General features: G+C 43.7%; 1 protein-coding gene across 1 annotated transcript in view; it reads right to left on the reverse strand.

Annotated features, from left to right (window-relative positions):
* Positions 1 to 367: 367 nt before the first annotated feature.
* Positions 368 to 20462, reverse strand: part of pou2af1 (POU class 2 homeobox associating factor 1) — a gene marked incomplete at both ends in the record, with an annotated part of 20794 nt that continues 699 nt past the window's right edge. The window contains 4 exons of the mRNA XM_080889662.1: positions 368 to 790; positions 2171 to 2439; positions 2523 to 2562; positions 6852 to 6979. Coding sequence (XP_080745788.1) covers positions 368 to 790; positions 2171 to 2439; positions 2523 to 2562; positions 6852 to 6979 — 860 coding nt within the window. The remainder of the gene's footprint in view (positions 791 to 2170; positions 2440 to 2522; positions 2563 to 6851; positions 6980 to 20462) is intronic.

The raw sequence follows: 20462 nt of genomic DNA on the forward strand, positions 1-20462 counted from the left end.
ATCCAAGAAATTAATAGTTCTGTGAAGTCTGGGTCATAATGTGTGGTAACACGTACCTGAACCCTGACTCTACTGTATACTTTCAGAATAATCGCTTTCTGGATTTTCATTGTTTTTCTTACAAGTCTTTGCAACAGGGACACCAAAAAAAACACGATAACTAAGAGAAACTATTTCAAGTTTTGCTTACAAATCACAGAAAACACTTGGTTTGGGTAAGTTAGATAGGTTAGACCTCAAAGGCTTAATAATATACAGAATCTGTGGTAATCAAGTTACACAAAAAGGCCAATAGGCACTTGCCCCAGAGGGAAAAAAATGAAATGTAAAGGTAAAAATACTGATTTCATATTTAAAAAAATGTTCTTCAGACATTGGGTATGAAGAGGGAGCTTCTGTACGAGTCTTTGTCCTCCTCCTCACCATGTTCTTTGTGATCCTCGAGAAGTTTGTCCAGTAGGTTTGGTGATTCCGCCTCAACCTCCGGGTCTTCGTTCAGAGACTGACCTTGAGCTTGCTGCTCTGAATGCTCGGGGATCTCCAGGATCTCGGGCTGAGGGTCCATACCCTGGGGCTCCAGCTGTGGGATCATGGCGGTCAACGACATGGACAGCGGCATGTGTACCAGAGGCGACCCAGGCAGCGCTCCAGAACCCGGGGCAAACTGCACCCCGTGATTAGGCATGGTCGATATAGTGGTGAGTGGCTGGGCCCAAGGAAGATAGGTCAACCCTGAGTCTTGGAGCTCCACTTGAGGCAGGGAGGCTGGGGCTGGTGCCACTGGTATGGTCTGAAACAACAGCAATCATTAAATATTTATGATGATGGCAAAGACATTTAACCTTGCAAAAAGTCAAACGCATGCATAAAACGGACGTCTGCTGATGCCACGAGCCTCACTTTAGGCGCTCAATCATTGATTTTTTTATGTTTTAATCAAGATTTTGTGGAGGGTTTGGAAGGTAGACGCAGTGTCACTGCAGTCAGCATTTATTGTTCAGCTCACAGGAATATTGTAATCAGATATAATTAGGTACACAAGAAAAGAGGGCCCTAGTGAACCCGGTGGACACAGACCGGGTACAGCTTGTGCTGATTTAGACTGCTGCGGTGAATCTTTCTACGGTGAACCTACATGTTTGGTGTTAATTAGCCTCGTGGTCATGTCCCAGTGTTTTAATGTGGAGACAGCCACCATGTTCTTCCTTCCTGGATTCTCTTTGTTGTGATGTGTTTCCATTTATTTATTTTTTCAGAGACAAACATATTTTTCCACTTTGCACATCAACTCATCGTCATGATGAGTGACGTGTATGTAAATCCCTAAACTGAGTCAGTGACAGTTATTCTCTGGATAAATTCAAAAACTGCAGTGAAAAAAGAGCTGCAAATATAAAGGAGAAATCGTTCATGCTGAACAGGCAGAAATCTAAATCCCATGTTAATCCCACGGTGTACAAAGGTCCTCGGCGGGTTTAAAGAGTTCCAGTTAATCCTCTACCCCAGTCTTATCTCTGTATTTATTACCCACTTGCAGCAGGTTTGAAATGTAAGAATTTAAAGACAAGCACAGCAGCTGTTGGCAGTTAACACAGAGAGCATGCATGCAGTGATAACAGGCTTTTATGGTGGGAAGCATCACACTGCATCACAAACACTTGTCTGCACCTGTAGAGAAAGACGAGCCCTGTACGAGCTACCTTTGATTACAGACGCTGAGACTACCAGCACAATAAGATGACTTAGTTCACTAAAGACAGAACATACGATAACAGGATCCTGTGGCGCTGTTAAACATGTTGCATTATTTTGACATAAATGAGTTTTAAAGAAAACTTTAGATCGTTCCCGTCCCAGCCGTGACTCTGTGGGATACAGTACCATCGGGTCTCAAAGGTGAAGCAGCCCCTTAATGCCTAGAGTTTCAGATTTGGTACATGTACTTTTACATATACATATTTATACTTGCACATACTTATACACAACCTTACTTTAAAGTGAAATAATAGCCTGAATCCATGCTTGTACTGTTGCAATGGCTCTATCTGTTAAATCACATTTGACTGATAGAGCGAGAACTGATTGTTTTTATCCTTTTGTGCCGATTTGTGATCATTTTATTCCCCCGTGCAGTCTGTAGAACATATTTGCATAGTCCTTTTTCACTCACCCCAAAGTTTGTCAGCAGTGGTGTGTGTGTGTAGGTCAGCATGGTGTAGCTGGGACACAGAGTTTGCATAGTAAGTGTCGGAGTGGCTGGGTAGGTCAGAGTCTGAGCTGAGGGGTCCTGCTGGTTGTAGTCAGGCGTCGACCAGGACATGGCGGCGGCCTGCAGCCCAGGACTGGTCGCTTTCCACCCCGCACACTGCAGCCCTCCATCAGCAGCTGTGGTCGGCGCTTCGGCTGGGGATCCGCTGGCAACATCACAGCCAAAGATACCTGGAGAACAAGAAGCAGATTCGGCATTAGACACGCGGAAACAGCTTTACGTGGAACATGTAGTTCACAGGTGAGGCTTCTACCTTGTGTAAATGACAGCTGGTTGTTGTGTGAGACCATGTCCTGAAAAACACAGATATCATCAATGAGCTTAACAGGTCAATAACTGCAGCAGAACCTTAATCACAGCAACGCGGCGATGTTGATATGTAAACATGCAGCAGCCACACCTGGACCTGTGACACTCAGGTGTGAGCAGCTATCTGAGAATTCACTCTTGAAAAGTGTTTTTTGAACTTGTTTTTCTGGATCCGTTCATTAAAGCGAAAGCTGTGAATTTGATACTACTGGGCATGGAAGTACATCGGTCCAGTTCAGCTTTATTTATATAGTGCCACATGCCTCGACCTACAGTAATACAGAGAATATCCCGATGATCAGACGACCCCTGTGAGCCTCCATGATAGTATTAAAACAGACCGTTCATCTAAACCTCAAAGGCCAGGCTCTATAAATGCTGTTGGTGGGTCGGTGAAAACACAGAGCACTGGTACTGTTGTGCAGCACCCAGCGTTTGTTATTGTGCAGTGACACATCTTGACTGGTCTGACTGGGAAATGTTCTTTCATTCACGGTACAGTTGCTTTTAACATTTCCTTGGAAGGTAAGACAAAGCTGAGGTGGGACAGTCATCAGGGTCTCTATTTACCAATGCTGGCATACTGGATATATCATACTGGATTTTTCTCCCCAATAAATAACTTATGAGGGGTTTTTCCAGTCTTGTATAATCTGGGGGATAAATGTGAGTTCATGATTAACCTTATTTATTAAAGTGGCAAAAAAATAAAACCATTACTGGACGATCACAAAGCCTACATGTATGACAAATGTTTTTCATGCTAACTGAGCAAATTCCAGCTTGTTCTGCCAACAGCTGCTTCTGCTGTAAATGACATATCTCAGGCACGTGTGGGAGCAGATCTAGGATCTATGTTCTTCTGAGGCCAGAGCAGGCAGGTCCTCTCCTGAGAAGAAGTGAGCTGTAAAGATAGCAAATAAAAGAAAGAGACAATGATACAGAGGATCGCTGAAGAACCACTGAACCCATTCTGAACCTGTGCTATTCATTGCTTTGTCATTGTATTTCTCCACACACACACACTCATTGGAGGGTTTCCATTGTGTGTGCGCTTTAACGCACTGACATCATGTCTTTAGGATCATAGCTATGCTGATAAATGAAGATGTGGCCAATCAGACTCCTTTCTGTTTCGTGGTGGATCAAAATCTCACGGTACTTTTATCAGTTTTGAAAGGTCACCAGCAGCGCGGCCCCAAACCACGACAGAGCCTCCACCGTGCTTCACAGAGAGCTGCAGACACTTAGTCGGGCTCTTTCCTGGCCTCCTCCGTACATACTGAAAATAACTCAAACCAAAACATTACGTTTGGATTTATCACTGTGACTGACTGACACCATTTCTGTCCAGGCTTCAGGAGCTAGATCAGCTGAAGGGCCAGTTACACTCCTCAGGTCCAGGGTCAGGTCATTGTTGGATGTGTTCCTGTTTCTTGTACTGATCATTTGCTGTTTTCTTTGTTTTTAGGGGTGCCACTCCTCGTCTTCCCCAGATTTCACAGTTTTTTGAGGATACAGTATTTCACAGTCTGGCTCTTTTGGAGTCACTTTTGTTTTATTTTACCTCTGTCAGAGTGTGTTATCGTTGGTACTTTTGACCAAGAAACGATAACAAAGGGTGTGTTTTTGCATCCCTTCAGTTAGCCTCCTTTTTAATGCTCGAATGATTCACAGCCGGACTGACAGCGAATGAAAAAGAAACCAATGTCCAAATGAGCAGAAACTCTGGAAGCAAAATGTAAAGGGTGGCTCGGGATTTCTGCACAGTATAAACTGCATGAGTCATTTAAAAAATCATCAAGTTGATTTTAATGGATCTGTGACCGACCGACTGAATCCAGTTTCACCCTTTGGAAAGTTCCTGCAGCTAATGTGAAATACATTCAGACACTGAAAGATTGAACTAAATGAAGTTGGAGGTAGAGGATGGTGCCGCCACACTTTGTGTAAGAGGTTCAGATTATCGTTCAAGCAGAACGTTATGGCTGCTTCTTAAAGCGCATTCATGGTGAAGTGGAACACACCCAGTCGGCATGTCCAGGTGTAACTTTTATGGATGCTGTTAAAGCCGACTCATTCCTCAGCCTCAGTCAAACCCAGTGCAGGTGATCAGGTCCTTTACTTTGTGAACACAAAGCGTCCTCAGAAAGTGACCACAGTGGGGTTTAACTGTGCGATTGTTGTAGCTCCTCCTGTCAGAGCTGTCGAACCATCAGCTCCTCTCCTGCAGCCCGTCAGCCACCTGGCAGCACCTCCCTGCTGCCTTGAACACGCCCTGCCCGCTGACTGCAGGCAGCAGGATGCAGTACAAACACTGACACACGCTGTCAGTGCTGCCGCTGTTGCCTCCCATTCGGTCTTTTGTGTTTGCGTATCGCAGTGTCTCTTCTTGCTACAGGCACATGTACAGCCCGACCGGTCGATACCAAACAGACGGGTTTTAGACTCAATCTGTGAGACGGACATTTGGGTTTGCACAAACACAGAGACGAGGCAGAGAGTGGACAGTGTGGCAAAATCCACTTTTTGTGAAGTCTGTAATCTTTCCTCAAAGAAAAACGGACAAAATATCCACAAAAAGAGGAAAGACCAATGTGCATGTGTCGTATAGTTAACTTCTGGAATTCAAAATGAATTATTCAGGTATTAGCTTTTATGTATTTCCTCATCGTTGGTGCTCAGGTTTCTGTTCGCAGCGTAGCTGTGATTTATCAGGTTGATTGAATAAACTGGGAATTCAGTCCAGAGATGATGACAGCGTGCTTTCACAACACGCTTCTTAGCTCCAAAGGCAACACGTTCGGAGGATTTTTACTGTGGAAAGCTGCAGTGACAACATCTGAAAGCAGACTCAGTGAGTGTGGAATAACTGCCACCTCATAGTAATGTGGTTTGGTTTGAGATTTGCACAAACACAACTGTCGTCCCTTTGAACCAGAATCCTGGAAATACCCACGTAGTCCTGCCAGGCAGGCAAATAGTGGAAGAAGTGGACAGAATTTTATCTTTGCTGCTAGCAGCACTAACTCATTGCATTTAAAATAATCAACTGTAGTGCCGTGCCAATAAAAGATGTTGGAATATCACATGCTAGTCACGGGGAGTGTCCGTACATGTGTATGTTTGTGCACACCGCTGCTTCTGGCCTCTTCTCTTCTTGTAGGGATAATAAATAGAAAGTGGGAGGTCTCTTTGGCAAGGCTGCACGTTACTTTGCATAGGGCTGTGTGCCCAGCCCTGCAGCTCTGCTGTAACCGCCATGGAAAAACACCTGGATTATATAAGGATAAAATCCCCCGCTGCTTTCTGAGCCTGTATCCCGACCGAACACATCCTCACAGGACATTTTGCTTTCGATTCCTGCAGATCTCATGTGCAGTCTCCTGAGGTGCAGAACAGTCACTCCCAATCAAACAGTCTCTGCATGTTGCTGTTCTGTGAGGTTGTGATCCCTGCAGAGAGATCAGTGATTCACGAGAAAAGAATACTGGCCTAAAGACTGAAAGTGATAAATCATCAGGAGGCTATCAGGTCATGTGATTAGAGGGCAGCTCTACGTCAAAGAGGGGTGGGGGGATTTTTGGGGGGGGTTCATGGAAACTGTTGTTGAAACCTTGCAAAATGTTCTTCAACATGAAACCAAAGCAGAGCACCGCTCTATTTTACTTTTATTTATTTTCTTACACATTTTTAACTGAGTCTCTCCCAAACGTCTCACAAAGCGCCGGTTTCAAAGTGTCAGCACATAATGCAGAGCAGTCGCTGCTCCCCACTGTGGGAGTCTCCTGTGTATTTGTTTAGTGACTAACGATGCCGTGAGGGCTTCTTTGGAAACACTGTTTAGCAAAGTAAACCTACCCTGAAAACACACAGTCCAAGTACAGCTTTAAGGAACAATCTGCAGGGTTTTGTTGGTTTTGCTTTTTTTAAACCACACATTGATTTACAGGAAATGACTTACCTTGCAGGTAAATGCACACAGACATTTTCTTTTTTTTTTTTTTTTGTTATTCTCTTTTTATTAAACAACCTATATAAACACAAATAATCCAAAATAAACATATAATCAAGAACAGACGTAAATAATAAAAAAAAAATAAATAAATAAATATATATATTTTTTTTTTTTTATTTACGCACACAGACATTTTCATTCGTTTCAGATTTTACTTGAAGACTGCTTTTTTTGAACCCTGCTCGTTATAAATGTGGCAGCTTGTGCTTCAAACATCAACAAGTGTTCTTTGCTTATCTGTCATGGCGTCCTCACCCCAGTAGGAGGCAGTGTCTTGGTGCTGTGAAGTTCCAGGCTCCTCTTCCTCCTCAGCAGCTCTTTGACAGGATCCCTGACTCGCACACCTTGGTATGGCCTGGACCTGCCCACGGCTGATGGCTGTGCTAAGGAGGTCAGACACACAGCAATGAACAGATACACACAACCTCATTTCCTTTTCAAGTTGCTTTAAATCAGCCACATGATGCACACGATGGGTTCACACAGTTCATGAACGGAGGAAGCAGATGCGCTCAGGTGCCATGACTGTAAGCCGACACTGAGACACTAAAGACACACGGAAAGTGAACCTCTCAGACGTATTCTCTTTAAGCCTTTTGAGTGTCAGCATCAGCTGATATAAGCCTTTACAACCAATATTCTCAGTGAATGTCCACGAGTGTCTAAGGTCACGGGCTGCATGCACTTCAATTTGACCTGATGTTGAACTGTCCAGTAAAATAATAGCTCAAAATGTTTGCTGCTAAGGTTGTTAAACTGGTGCTTTTGGTTTGGAAGAAATCAACAGGTCTGTTATGACGTGATCTGTTTGGGCTGCAGTGCAGGGCTTCCTCGTGTCAAACACAGACAAATGCAATGATGGTGTCCCCCTTGGGTCGGTCGGCTGAAAGTGTGCTGCTGGAAAGCAGGCTGAGCATCCGTGAATGACACTTTGTGAAGAAGAACTTTTGTGACCACACGTCCCCTCTCACCTGTTCCTCTCCTGCTCTCTCCCTCTCTGTCCACCTCTCTCAGCCTTTACGAACTGATCCATGTCATATTTAAACTGAGTACAGACTGCTGCTGACGCACACAGGTAGCATCACGTTGGCTCGCTGTCACCTGGATCGAGCCCAGTTTAACAAACTAAAATAATAACGCACATGTCAGCTCCTTGGATGGAAACTGGCGATATCCCAGCAGACCAGTGGATCAAGGTTACGCTGGGTTTGTTCCTGATATGAATCACATTGTTGCATCAAGAAGTAAAATAAAACCAAATAAACATGTGGTGCTACCAGCTATGCTGAGCCCCTGTCTGTAAGGGAGCAGTCAAAGCTTTATTACATGGTTATATGCTATGATAACCATCAATGTGCAGCTTACAGTAACTGTGTAACAATACAATAAAACCTGTGTGAAAAACACAAACAAAAATGGGCATTTCATCATAAAACATGTGCATCACCTTATAATTCTTATAATTAATTTGACAAAACAAAAAGAACTCTAACGGTTCTTAAATCATTACTCTGTGTTTCACATGCAGCTCAAATTATTTCATTAACATTTTTTGGCTGAGTGCCGTACTTTACTGATAAGCCTGAAGGCTCCATCCTCAACAGAGACACACTGACAGAGTAAATGCTTTCTGGGAACATTCAATGTCTGGAACTGGCAGATTCTTGCAAGTATAAGCATGAGAAAAAATCCAGCCTAACAGCAAAGTCGCATTCGTATAAACTCTAATCAGCACAAGTGCAGACAATGGCATCAGTCATTGCCGCCCCGAGCTACAAAATCACCGGTATTGCAGAAATGTGCTCCAAAGGTAAGCGTGACCATAAAACAATGACACCACGGTCATTTGTGCATCGTAACACACTGTACAGCAGCTACACTGATCATGATGCTAGGTTAACAGGTTAAAAGGAGGACATGTACAAATTTAAAACCAGAATAAAGAGCAGGCGGCCTCCATACAAACTAACAGTGCTGAGCACACTCCATTCATTTGTTACTGTGTGGCTGCAGATTTAAAACCCCTCATTCCAAATATAAAGGCTGCTAGCATGCACTGCATAGAGCACTTATTAAGATCTTAGCTGGTGCACAGCTAAGTCACAGCTAAGTCAGTTCAAATGAAAAGGCTCATTCCCACAGACTGTGATGTTGATGCTGCGCCAAGACATTGTGCCATACTGAGCTTCAAGTTCTCATGTGTGCAGGTTTCTCGTTATAACATGTTGAGTCTTATCATCCCCTTCCCCACCCTAATACTGTGGCAGAAGATGAACCGGACCCAGCTGGATGTTTCTGTTATGCCTGCATATCCTCTGTTGCACTGCAAACATGGTGAGTCCGTTTACTTAGCTGGGCTTCACAACTAAGTAACTAAAAGTTCGCTTCAACAAGCAGCTCGTAGCTCAGCTGAACATAAACTGCCTCCCTGTCTTCAGACGTCAGCACGCTGAGCCCGTTGTGGTGCATGGACATCATTCAAAAATGGATTTAGTTGGAATTACTTGGTTTCAGTTATGAAATTCTGCAGATTAGCAGAAATCCCCCAAATTAGTAAGGCTGTATCAAGCCTCATTTGTGATTATCCAGTTAAGAAAGCAAATAGAGGTCAACAGATTGTGCTATGTGGAATTTGTCTCCACGCCAAGAACAGGGCATAATCGGGGGCGGGGGGGTACAAGCACTTCCTCCTTTACCAAAATTTCACAATGAGAAATTTCTGTGACCATTCAAAGTCTGCCATGGCAAAAGGACACTTTCATGTTTGTCCCTGTTTCTTTTTCTTTTCCTCCACACTGATCACTGAGGACCCTGATAAAGGGAAGTCTTTCTCTCTTCTCAGAATTTCCCTCCAGTTACCGGCACATTTTTTTAACCTTGAGCCCAGAGTTTTGGTTCCTATCACTCACACCGACAGAGGATGGAGACCTTGGGTCCAGACATGTCGGTCCTCTGCTTAACCCCTGTCACGAGGCTGAAGGTATCCTGACAGTATGCTGCACAGCTTCCTCTCTGAAGCTGATAGATTTACCTCTATAGGTCAGACAGGCCACACTTTCTTCTCAGAACAAACAGAACACTGTGACAGTCTGCCATGTACAGACACGTCTGTGGTGCTTAACAATAAAAGGCGCACAAATGGCCACTGCACCGAGCCCAGCCCCTCTTCATTGCGTGTGTGCGTGTTTGTGTGTGTGCATGTGTGTCCATGTGCATTTTACAGTAACGGTGGCAGATTTATTTAACAGTCTGTGCACTTGGGTCTAAATACAGGCTCGTCGACTCCACACAAACTCAGCCACATAACAGCACAAGACTTTATATAAACCATTTACAACATGGGAAAAAATAAGTCATGTTATTTAAGTGTGAAGAAGTTGTTTAATTAAAGTAACTGTGATGTACCGTCCCATTTGTGCATTACTGGATTACTGCTGTTGATGCACTGGGTGTTTCTTCTTCACTCACTGTGTGTTTATACACCCGCATTGAATCATTGTCTCTGTCTCTCTTCCACAGCATGTCTTTATCCTGTCTTCCTTCTCTCTCCCCAACCAATCACAGCAGATGGCCCCGCCCCTCCCTGAACCGGAGGTTTCTTCTGTTAAAAGGGAGTTTTTCCTCCCCACTGTCGCCAAAGTGCTGCTCATAGGGGGTCATATGATTGTTGGGTTCTTCTCTGCATGTATTATTGTAGGGTCGACCTTACAATGTAAAGCACCTTGTGTTCTAATTAAATCAGTGATCAAAAGGTGCTCCATCCCCAAGCAGCAAAGCAGCCCTACACCAGCACATTTCCACCATCATACTTCATACTTGTTTGTCTTCTTCTGTTTACACCAGTTTCCTTTAAGGGGGCATCACAGTGGATCATCAGCTCCATCTCCTGCTGTCCCTAGCTTCCTCTTCTGTCACACCAACCCACAACGTGTCCTCCTTCACTACATCCATGAACCTCCTCTGACCTCTTTTCCTCCTGCCTGGCAGCTCCATCTTTAGTATCTTTTATCCACTATCCCCTCTCTCCACATGTCCACACCGCCTCCGTCTTGCCTGTTTGACTGTGTTTCCAAAGTGTTAAACCTGAGCCGCCCCTCTGACATTCTGAACTGTCTTGTCCATCCTGCTCACTCCCAGTGACACTCTTACAAAATCTTCAGCTCTCCTGTCTTTCTGTCCGTGCCACGGTCTCCAAACCATCACAGCAAAACATCACAGCAGGTCCATGTCGTAAACCTTCCCTTTCATTCTGCTATTCCACAGTCACAAATCCGCCCTGACACTCATCTCCACGCACTCCATCCTCCCCGCTCCCTCTTCTTCACCTCTCTTGTGCGCTCTCCATTACTTTGGATGGTTGACCCAAGGTATTTAGACTCATCCATCTTCACTATCTACTCCTTCCCTCCCATTCACACACATGTATTCTGTCTCACATGTGCTGGCTGTCATTCCTCTTCTTTCCCGAGCATATCTCCACCTCTCCAGGTCCCTTTCCACCTGCTTCCCATCCTCGCATCTCATGTCATCAACACTCTCAAAGGTTGGACCTGAAATAAAGGTCCAACCTTTGTCTGGAACAACTGCCTTTCCACTTTTCATCCTCCTCACAGCTGTGCTCACTTCCTCCTCATCAATTCTTTGAATTTGATAATTACCTAATTGTCCTGTGTTTGCCTCTCTCTCGTTGTCTTTATTCATCACTCTCTTAGTACATTTCCATATCTATGCTGACTCGAAGCTGCTGCACATGCTTTCCAGCTTCATTTCTTAGCCATTCTTCATACTTGGTGCTATCCGGTTGTTTAGTGATGACGCGACGAATCCTACTTCCGGGCCTAAAGTAGTCTGAGTTTAATATGGCTTTTGTGTTATTAACATGTTTAATGTTTTGTATTTTCTTCTATTTGATCTCAAAAAGCTCCTAAAACAGTCAGTGATCACCGTTGACCTCCCTCGGCTTTTATTACCACTAATCATTTATTTAAGCTCAGTTTTTAAAACCTTAGGATGTAACTACAGCCCAGGGTTAGGGGTTAGGGTACATTTGTTCCTGACCACCGAGAACACTCACGTTAACTTTTATCGAGTGGAAAAAAAGTTAGCTTGTTTATATTATGCTAACATAGCTGTGTCGCTAGCGGTCACGTAGCACATCATTATATACCAGCTAGCTCAACTTCAGTAACCCTACAAGCGTCACTGCTGTTTAGTTTTCTGTCTTCATTTATGCTGGAAGTGATAGCAGAGCTGTACGTTTGAATTTGTTTCCAAAACCCCACAGTCAGGACATGCTATATTGTATTTAGATAGAAGCTAGCGAGCTAACTCCCTGCTAACTTCTAACTCCGTTAAATGTCATAAATTCCGTTTTCATGGATGCCTGGATGTTAAACTCAATTGTTACACCTGGTAGAGCAGAACTGATCATTTTATTAAAGATGAAAGACTTTAGACAGTTTTTAACTCTCAGTAATGCCACAGTGATCGTTTGATATATGGACCTGCAGCGGAGTTTAGACCCAGACACGGCTAGTGACGTCAGACTGAACAACCGGATAGAGATTCGCAGACCACGTGACTTTCACGCATTGCATGCCGGGAACTCGTGGCAAAACAATCCAAGTACCTGCATCAAATGCAAGCATTTGCAGCACCGCAAAACGTTCATTCTTCGGTTCCAATAAATTCTTGCTTTTTCTTTGCCCCCCAAAAAGGTTCTGTACAAAACGAAGGAGAACAATGCCGGTCCGTACAAAGACAGACTTGATGAAAAGTCAAAGAAAAGATACGAGGAAAAAATCAAAGGAGTGAAAGGGTCAGACCCTCACGAGCACACAGAGGGACAAAAGACGTTAGCGTGCTGCCCAACTTCACCACGCTCATATTTATAATCATACGGTTCTTGGAGTGAGTGCATACACTCATGAAGTTTAGAAACTTCAGGTCACTGCAACAAGCACAGGTACAGTTTACTGACGGATGGGTGCAGGACCTTGAAATGCACCGTGTAGAACGAAAGACCATCGTACGTATCATAAGTTTACCAGTCTCACAAATCGTCTTCATAAATACACATTCGTTAACCGTTTATTAATAGGACCTTTGAGCTCAACGGTAATTAATTAGTAGTGGAAATAATTTCTGGTAGCATCACAGAAATGTAGCAGTGACAATAAGACTGTATGCTGTAATCGTACTGGGCAATTAGTGATACAAAAAACCTGTTTTATCCTGTGAATAAAAGTATATGTTTTTGTCAATGTACCATAATAACAGAAGCGAAACGCAATATTGTGTCAGGACAATTCACTATTTATGCACAATAAACAAAGGAGCATAGCGCCACAATTTCTGTTCAGCGCCAGACTTGCTTGTAACCTATATCACCAATTATGTTATGAAAATGACGCATTAACTACAACAGAAGACTTGCCTTTGTGGAAATGCTTGGAGCAGACTAACCTGTGAGCTGGAGTGTTCTGGGACGTTATAATTGGTCTTTGAATGGCTGCAATCCAGTCGCCTCTTTGTTACTTCGGAAACATGGCTCGAACAATTTCTCTTCAATGACGTAATCCGATAACAACCGATCTCTTTACCCGTCGGCTTCCCGTGGCTGTCATGCGACCGGCTATTGCAGTTAATAATACAACAGCTTCTTGACATTTTTGTGTTTCTTTTTATCGCTGTGTGACTGATTTCAATTGAAAGCCTGCGTGCGCTAGTACCTCTTGCCACGAGTTCCCAGAATCCTTTGCGGTTTTACCCCTGAATGACGTCACATTTTCAATCTCTATTAAAAAAAAAAGCTGTACCAGACACATGTACCTGTGATTCACCTGCACAGGGAATTAAAACATCCCCCTCTTCATGTGACAGTTTTTCTTGACCTGCTTAAAGAAATCACTCAGTTTTCATCACGACTATCAGCAGAGCAGAGGACACCTCCTGGAAATGTGTTAACCTTTCCTTATTGGAGCGACAAATTCTGCACAGCCTTTTGCAAAACAGTTTACACAGATGTGATTGAAGCAGGATGTGTCAGTCTGACCACGAGTGCCTCTGTTCAGGCCGACGGTAAACTCGATCAAGAAAAACTGTAAATCTGTCTGTCTGAGTTCCTATCACTCACACCGACAGAGGATGGAGACCTTGGGTCCAGACATGTCGGTCCTCTGCTTAACCCCTGTCACGAGGCTGAAGGTATCCTGACAGTATGCTGCACAGCTTCCTCTCTGAAGCTGATAGATTTACCTCTATAGGTCAGACAGGCCACACTTTCTTCTCAGAACAAACAGAACACTGTGACAGTCTGCCATGTACAGACACGTCTGTGGTGCTTAACAATAAAAGGCGCACAAATGGCCACTGCACCGAGCCCAGCCCCTCTTCATTGCGTGTGTGCGTGTTTGTGTGTGTGCATGTGTGTCCATGTGCATTTTACAGTAACGGTGGCAGATTTATTTAACAGTCTGTGCACTTGGGTCTAAATACAGGCTCGTCGACTCCACACAAACTCAGCCACATAACAGCACAAGACTTTATATAAACCATTTACAACATGGGAAAAAATAAGTCATGTTATTTAAGTGTGAAGAAGTTGTTTAATTAAAGTAACTGTGATGTACCGTCCCATTTGTGCATTACTGGATTACTGCTGTTGATGCACTGGGTGTTTCTTCTTCACTCACTGTGTGTTTATACACCCGCATTGAATCATTGTCTCTGTCTCTCTTCCACAGCATGTCTTTATCCTGTCTTCCTTCTCTCTCCCCAACCAATCACAGCAGATGGCCCCGCCCCTCCCTGAACCGGAGGTTTCTTCTGTTAAAAGGGAGTTTTTCCTCCCCACTGTCGCCAAAGTGCTGCTCATAGGGGGTCATATGATTGTTGGGTTCTTCTCTGCATGTATTATTGTAGGGTCGACCTTACAATGTAAAGCACCTTGTGTTCTAATTAAATCAGTGATCAAAAGGTGCTCCATCCCCAAGCAGCAAAGCAGCCCTACACCAGCACATTTCCACCATCATACTTCATACTTGTTTGTCTTCTTCTGTTTACACCAGTTTCCTTTAAGGGGGCATCACAGTGGATCATCAGCTCCATCTCCTGCTGTCCCTAGCTTCCTCTTCTGTCACACCAACCCACAACGTGTCCTCCTTCACTACATCCATGAACCTCCTCTGACCTCTTTTCCTCCTGCCTGGCAGCTCCATCTTTAGTATCTTTTATCCACTATCCCCTCTCTCCACATGTCCACACCGCCTCCGTCTTGCCTGTTTGACTGTGTTTCCAAAGTGTTAAACCTGAGCCGCCCCTCTGACATTCTGAACTGTCTTGTCCATCCTGCTCACTCCCAGTGACACTCTTACAAAATCTTCAGCTCTCCTGTCTTTCTGTCCGTGCCACGGTCTCCAAACCATCACAGCAAAACATCACAGCAGGTCCATGTCGTAAACCTTCCCTTTCATTCTGCTATTCCACAGTCACAAATCCGCCCTGACACTCATCTCCACGCACTCCATCCTCCCCGCTCCCTCTTCTTCACCTCTCTTGTGCGCTCTCCATTACTTTGGATGGTTGACCCAAGGTATTTAGACTCATCCATCTTCACTATCTACTCCTTCCCTCCCATTCACACACATGTATTCTGTCTCACATGTGCTGGCTGTCATTCCTCTTCTTTCCCGAGCATATCTCCACCTCTCCAGGTCCCTTTCCACCTGCTTCCCATCCTCGCATCTCATGTCATCAACACTCTCAAAGGTTGGACCTGAAATAAAGGTCCAACCTTTGTCTGGAACAACTGCCTTTCCACTTTTCATCCTCCTCACAGCTGTGCTCACTTCCTCCTCATCAATTCTTTGAATTTGATAATTACCTAATTGTCCTGTGTTTGCCTCTCTCTCGTTGTCTTTATTCATCACTCTCTTAGTACATTTCCATATCTATGCTGACTCGAAGCTGCTGCACATGCTTTCCAGCTTCATTTCTTAGCCATTCTTCATACTTGGTGCTATCCGGTTGTTTAGTGATGACGCGACGAATCCTACTTCCGGGCCTAAAGTAGTCTGAGTTTAATATGGCTTTTGTGTTATTAACATGTTTAATGTTTTGTATTTTCTTCTATTTGATCTCAAAAAGCTCCTAAAACAGTCAGTGATCACCGTTGACCTCCCTCGGCTTTTATTACCACTAATCATTTATTTAAGCTCAGTTTTTAAAACCTTAGGATGTAACTACAGCCCAGGGTTAGGGGTTAGGGTACATTTGTTCCTGACCACCGAGAACACTCACGTTAACTTTTATCGAGTGGAAAAAAAGTTAGCTTGTTTATATTATGCTAACATAGCTGTGTCGCTAGCGGTCACGTAGCACATCATTATATACCAGCTAGCTCAACTTCAGTAACCCTACAAACGTCACTGCTGTTTAGTTTCCTGTCTTCATTTATGCTGGAAGTGATAGCAGAGCTGTACGTTTGAATTTGTTTCCAAAACCCCGCAGTCAGGACATGCTATATTGTATTTAGATAGAAGCTAGCGAGCTAACTCCCTGCTAACTTCTAACTCCGTTAAATGTCATAAATTCCGTTTTCATGGATGCCTGGATGTTAAACTCAATTGTTACACCTGGTAGAGCAGAACTGATCATTTTATTAAAGATGAAAGACTTTAGACAGTTTTTAACTCTCAGTAATGCCACAGTGATCGTTTGATATATGGACCTGCAGCGGAGTTTAGGCCCAGACACGGCTAGTGACGTCAGACTGAACAACCGGATAGAGATTCGCAGACCACGTGACTTTCACGCATTGCATGCCGGGAACTCGTGGCAAAACAATCCAAGTACCTGCATTAAATGCAAGCATTTGCAGCACCGCAAAACGTTCATTCTTCGGTTCCAATAAATTCTTGCTTTTTCTTTGCCCCCCAAAAAGGTTCTGTACAAAACGAAGGAGAACAATGCCGGTCCGTACAAAGACAGACTTGATGAAAAGTCAAAGAAAAGATACGAGGAAAAAATCAAAGGAGTGAAAGGGTCAGACCCTCACGAGCACACAGAGGGACAAAAGACGTTAGCGTGCTGCCCAACTTCACCACGCTCATATTTATAATCATACGGTTCTTGGAGTGAGTGCATACACTCATGAAGTTTAGAAACTTCAGGTCACTGCAACAAGCACAGGTACAGTTTACCGACGGATGGGTGCAGGACCTTGAAATGCACCGTGTAGAACGAAAGACCATCGTACGTATCATAAGTTTACCAGTCTCACAAATCGTCTTCATAAATACACATTCGTTAACCGTTTATTAATAGGACCTTTGAGCTCAACGGTAATTAATTAGTAGTGGAAATAATTTCTGGTAGCATCACAGAAATGTAGCAGTGACAATAAGACTGTATGCTGTAATCGTACTGGGCAATTAGTGATACAAAAAACCTGTTTTATCCTGTGAATAAAAGTATATGTTTTTGTCAATGTACCATAATAACAGAAGCGAAACGCAATATTGTGTCAGGACAATTCACTATTTATGCACAATAAATAAAGGAGCATAGCGCCACAATTTCTGTTCAGCGCCAGACTTGCTTGTAACCTATATCACTAATTATGTTAAGAAAAATGACGCATTAACTACAACAGCAGACTGACCTTTGTGTAAATGCTTGGAGCAGACTAACCTGTGAGCTGGAGTGTTCTGGGACGTTATAATTGGTCTTTGAATGGCTGCAATCCTGTCGCCTCTTTGTTACATCGGAAACATGGCTCGAACAATTTCTCTTCAATGACGTAATCCGATAACAACCGATCTCTTTACCCGTCGGCTTCCCGTGGCTGTCATGCGACCGGCTATTGCAGTTAATAATACAACAGCTTCTTGCCATTTTTTGTGTTTCTTTTTATCGCTGTGTGACTGATTTCAATTGAAAGCCTGCGTGCGCTAGTACCTCTTGCCACGAGTTCCCAGAATCCTTTGCGGTTTTACCCCTGAATGACGTCACATTTTCAATCTCTATTAAAAAAAAAAGCTGTACCAGACACATGTACCTGTGATTCACCTGCACAGGGAATTAAAACATCCCCCTCTTCATGTGACAGTTTTTCTTGACCTGCTTAAAGAAATCACTCAGTTTTCATCACGACTATCAGCAGAGCAGAGGACACCTCCTGGAAATGTGTTAACCTTTCCTTATTGGAGCGACAAATTCTGCACAGCCTTTTGCAAAACAGTTTACACAGATGTGATTGAAGCAGGATGTGTCAGTCTGACCACGAGTGCCTCTGTTCAGGCCGACGGTCAACTCGATCAAGAAAAACTGTAAATCTGTCTGTCTGAGTTCACAGCTATAACCTCCGCTTTGATATTGTTATTCAAACTCTGTGAGAGAAGGATGTCAGTAACACAAAGTAAAGCATCATTGCTTTAAGTGACACTTACTGAAAATTCTGTGACTGTTAGTTATTGTGTTTTCTTGGTATAGAATTGGATTGAACATTTATTAGCAGCCTTGTTATGCACTCATATAGACTCTCACAGATGAATCCATGAAGACAGGACTGATGCGGTTTGGTCCAGACCAACTGTATCATTTGGGAAAGGGGAAATTCCCCTCAGCTGATTTATTGCCAGAGGCATTCCCCAGTGGACAGTCCTGCACCGGGTTGTGCAGTTTGTTCCTTATGTCAACAAGATTAAAATGTATGTTTTTCACACCATTTTGTGACATGAATTGTCTAATAGTTGGATAAACACTGCATGACATTTTTGGGGCTGAACAAGGGTTAATGGCCTGGGCCCTGTGCTTCGTACGTCGCTTACTACATCCAAGATCAAATGAAACATCCAAGATCAAATCATCGTGCTAACCGTGAGCTCGCTAATCCGGTTCCCCGAACACACCTGCTGTTGACGATTAGTACAGCTGGATGAAGTAATGTGCGATCACTGGGTGCCGTAAAAGGGGATACGCATCGATAGCAGAAACAGTGATCGGCAACCCGCTGATTGGTTGGCGAAAATGGCGAAGGAGCGCGCTCGGTATTTTTCGGCAGCAGAGCAAGAACTCTTGAGTGAGGGATTTCAGGAGTTTCAGAGTTTAATTAAAACGCAAGGGAACACTGCAAAGGCTGCAAAAGCAAGGAGAGAGGGCTGGCAGAAAGTTGCTGACAAATCAAACTCGTAAGTGATTTAATAATAACAATAATAATGGAGTGGATTTATATAGCGCTTTTCAAGGTACCCAAAGCGCTTTACAATGCCACTATTCATTCACTCTCACATTCACACACTGGTGGAGGCAGCTACGGTTGTAGCCACAGCTGCCCTGGGGCAGACTGACAGAAGCCAGGCTGCCATATTGCGCCATTGGCCCCTCTGGCCAACACCAGTAGGCGGTAGGGTAGATTTATCATATCACACCATATTATCCAATATTATATTACATTATATTATATTATAATATGTTATATTATATCCCCTTTCACATTAGAGCCACAACAGGACCCACTAGAACATGGGAACAAGTAAAAGTGAAATATAAGAATATTCTACAGAATGGTAATATTTATCACTTATATTGCTTGTCGTCTCTTGGAAAGAGACCCTGGAATACTCTGTTTGTTTGTTCATAACAGCAACCAAGAAAAGGGCAGAGCAAAAAAAAAGACAGGTGGTGGTCCTGCACCCCCTCGTCAACAAGTTGGTTAAGTAAATAATACCCTCACGGGAAAATCGATATCTCTCTATGAGCACACTGTCACGCTGAGCTAAAGGATCCTGTCTGTCCCGCAATATACGCTGGATTCTGAGGACTCTCCTTATCAATCTTGCACCTTCCGCAATGGGTTGCTCGCGTAAACGGACAGGACATGGCTGCGACAGGCTTCCCAAATCCACCTTCGCTTTTATAGCCGTGGTCTCTCATCTTGATTACACGAAGTAATTTACAATTGCTACTCTGAAATATGAATTACATCTGTAATAATCACATACATGTAATAGAATGTTAATAGTACATTTCCCTTTTTTAGGGAATGACCTGTATGTATCTGTGTGAAATCAATAAAAGGATCAAGTGCTGCATTATCTTTAGTTACATTGATGTTATTTATTTATGGTGAAACAGTGGTGGAATATCGCTGTTGCTTTCGTATGAATGACGCGGGCATACCTGCGTGGCCACGATCTAATCCTGTTTACATAAAGTAAACCTGCTCCCCAGCAGGTTTACGCTTACGGCTCTGTTGCTATGACAGCAAGTCCCGGATGGGCTTCGGGGAACCGAACGATCCAGGATCACGCGAAATCGTCAACAATCTAATCCAGCTAACTCACTTAGCGCGGTACGAAGCACAGGCCCCTGTTCTCAGTTCTTGGCCTGATCTGCAGATCATGGATTGAGCAACTGCAGAATGCTGTACCAAAGCGAGGGAAGAAATGAGAAACAGATCTGTTGTTGCGGGAGGTTGGTGAGTGATGTTGTAACACAGCCAAGAGAAACAGAGGAGCTGTATGAACAAGAGTGAAGTGTGGTCATGGAGTTCTTTTCTACCTCATCATTCAAATGGAAGAGTTTTCTACAAAGATTAACTGGTAACACAGAAAATTCAATTATGGAACATATGTATCTAAATGTGAGAAAATGTGAAGCCAACACACAAAATGCTCAGTGCCAACAGAAGGAAATGAGTGTAACAAGTTCAAATTAATTGCTGTATCTGTCAACTGAAGCACGGTTGAGTGGATGATGTTGTCTTTTACTACTATCTGTTTTAGACAATCACACATGAGTGCACACGGACAAACAATCACCATGGCACAGGCACACAGACTCAATCAACACAAAAGAGGAAGC

Source organism: Rhamphochromis sp. 'chilingali' (assembly GCF_963969265.1).
Source record: "Rhamphochromis sp. 'chilingali' genome assembly, chromosome: 8".
In the NCBI taxonomy this organism is placed as follows: Eukaryota; Metazoa; Chordata; class Actinopteri; order Cichliformes; family Cichlidae; genus Rhamphochromis; species Rhamphochromis sp. 'chilingali'.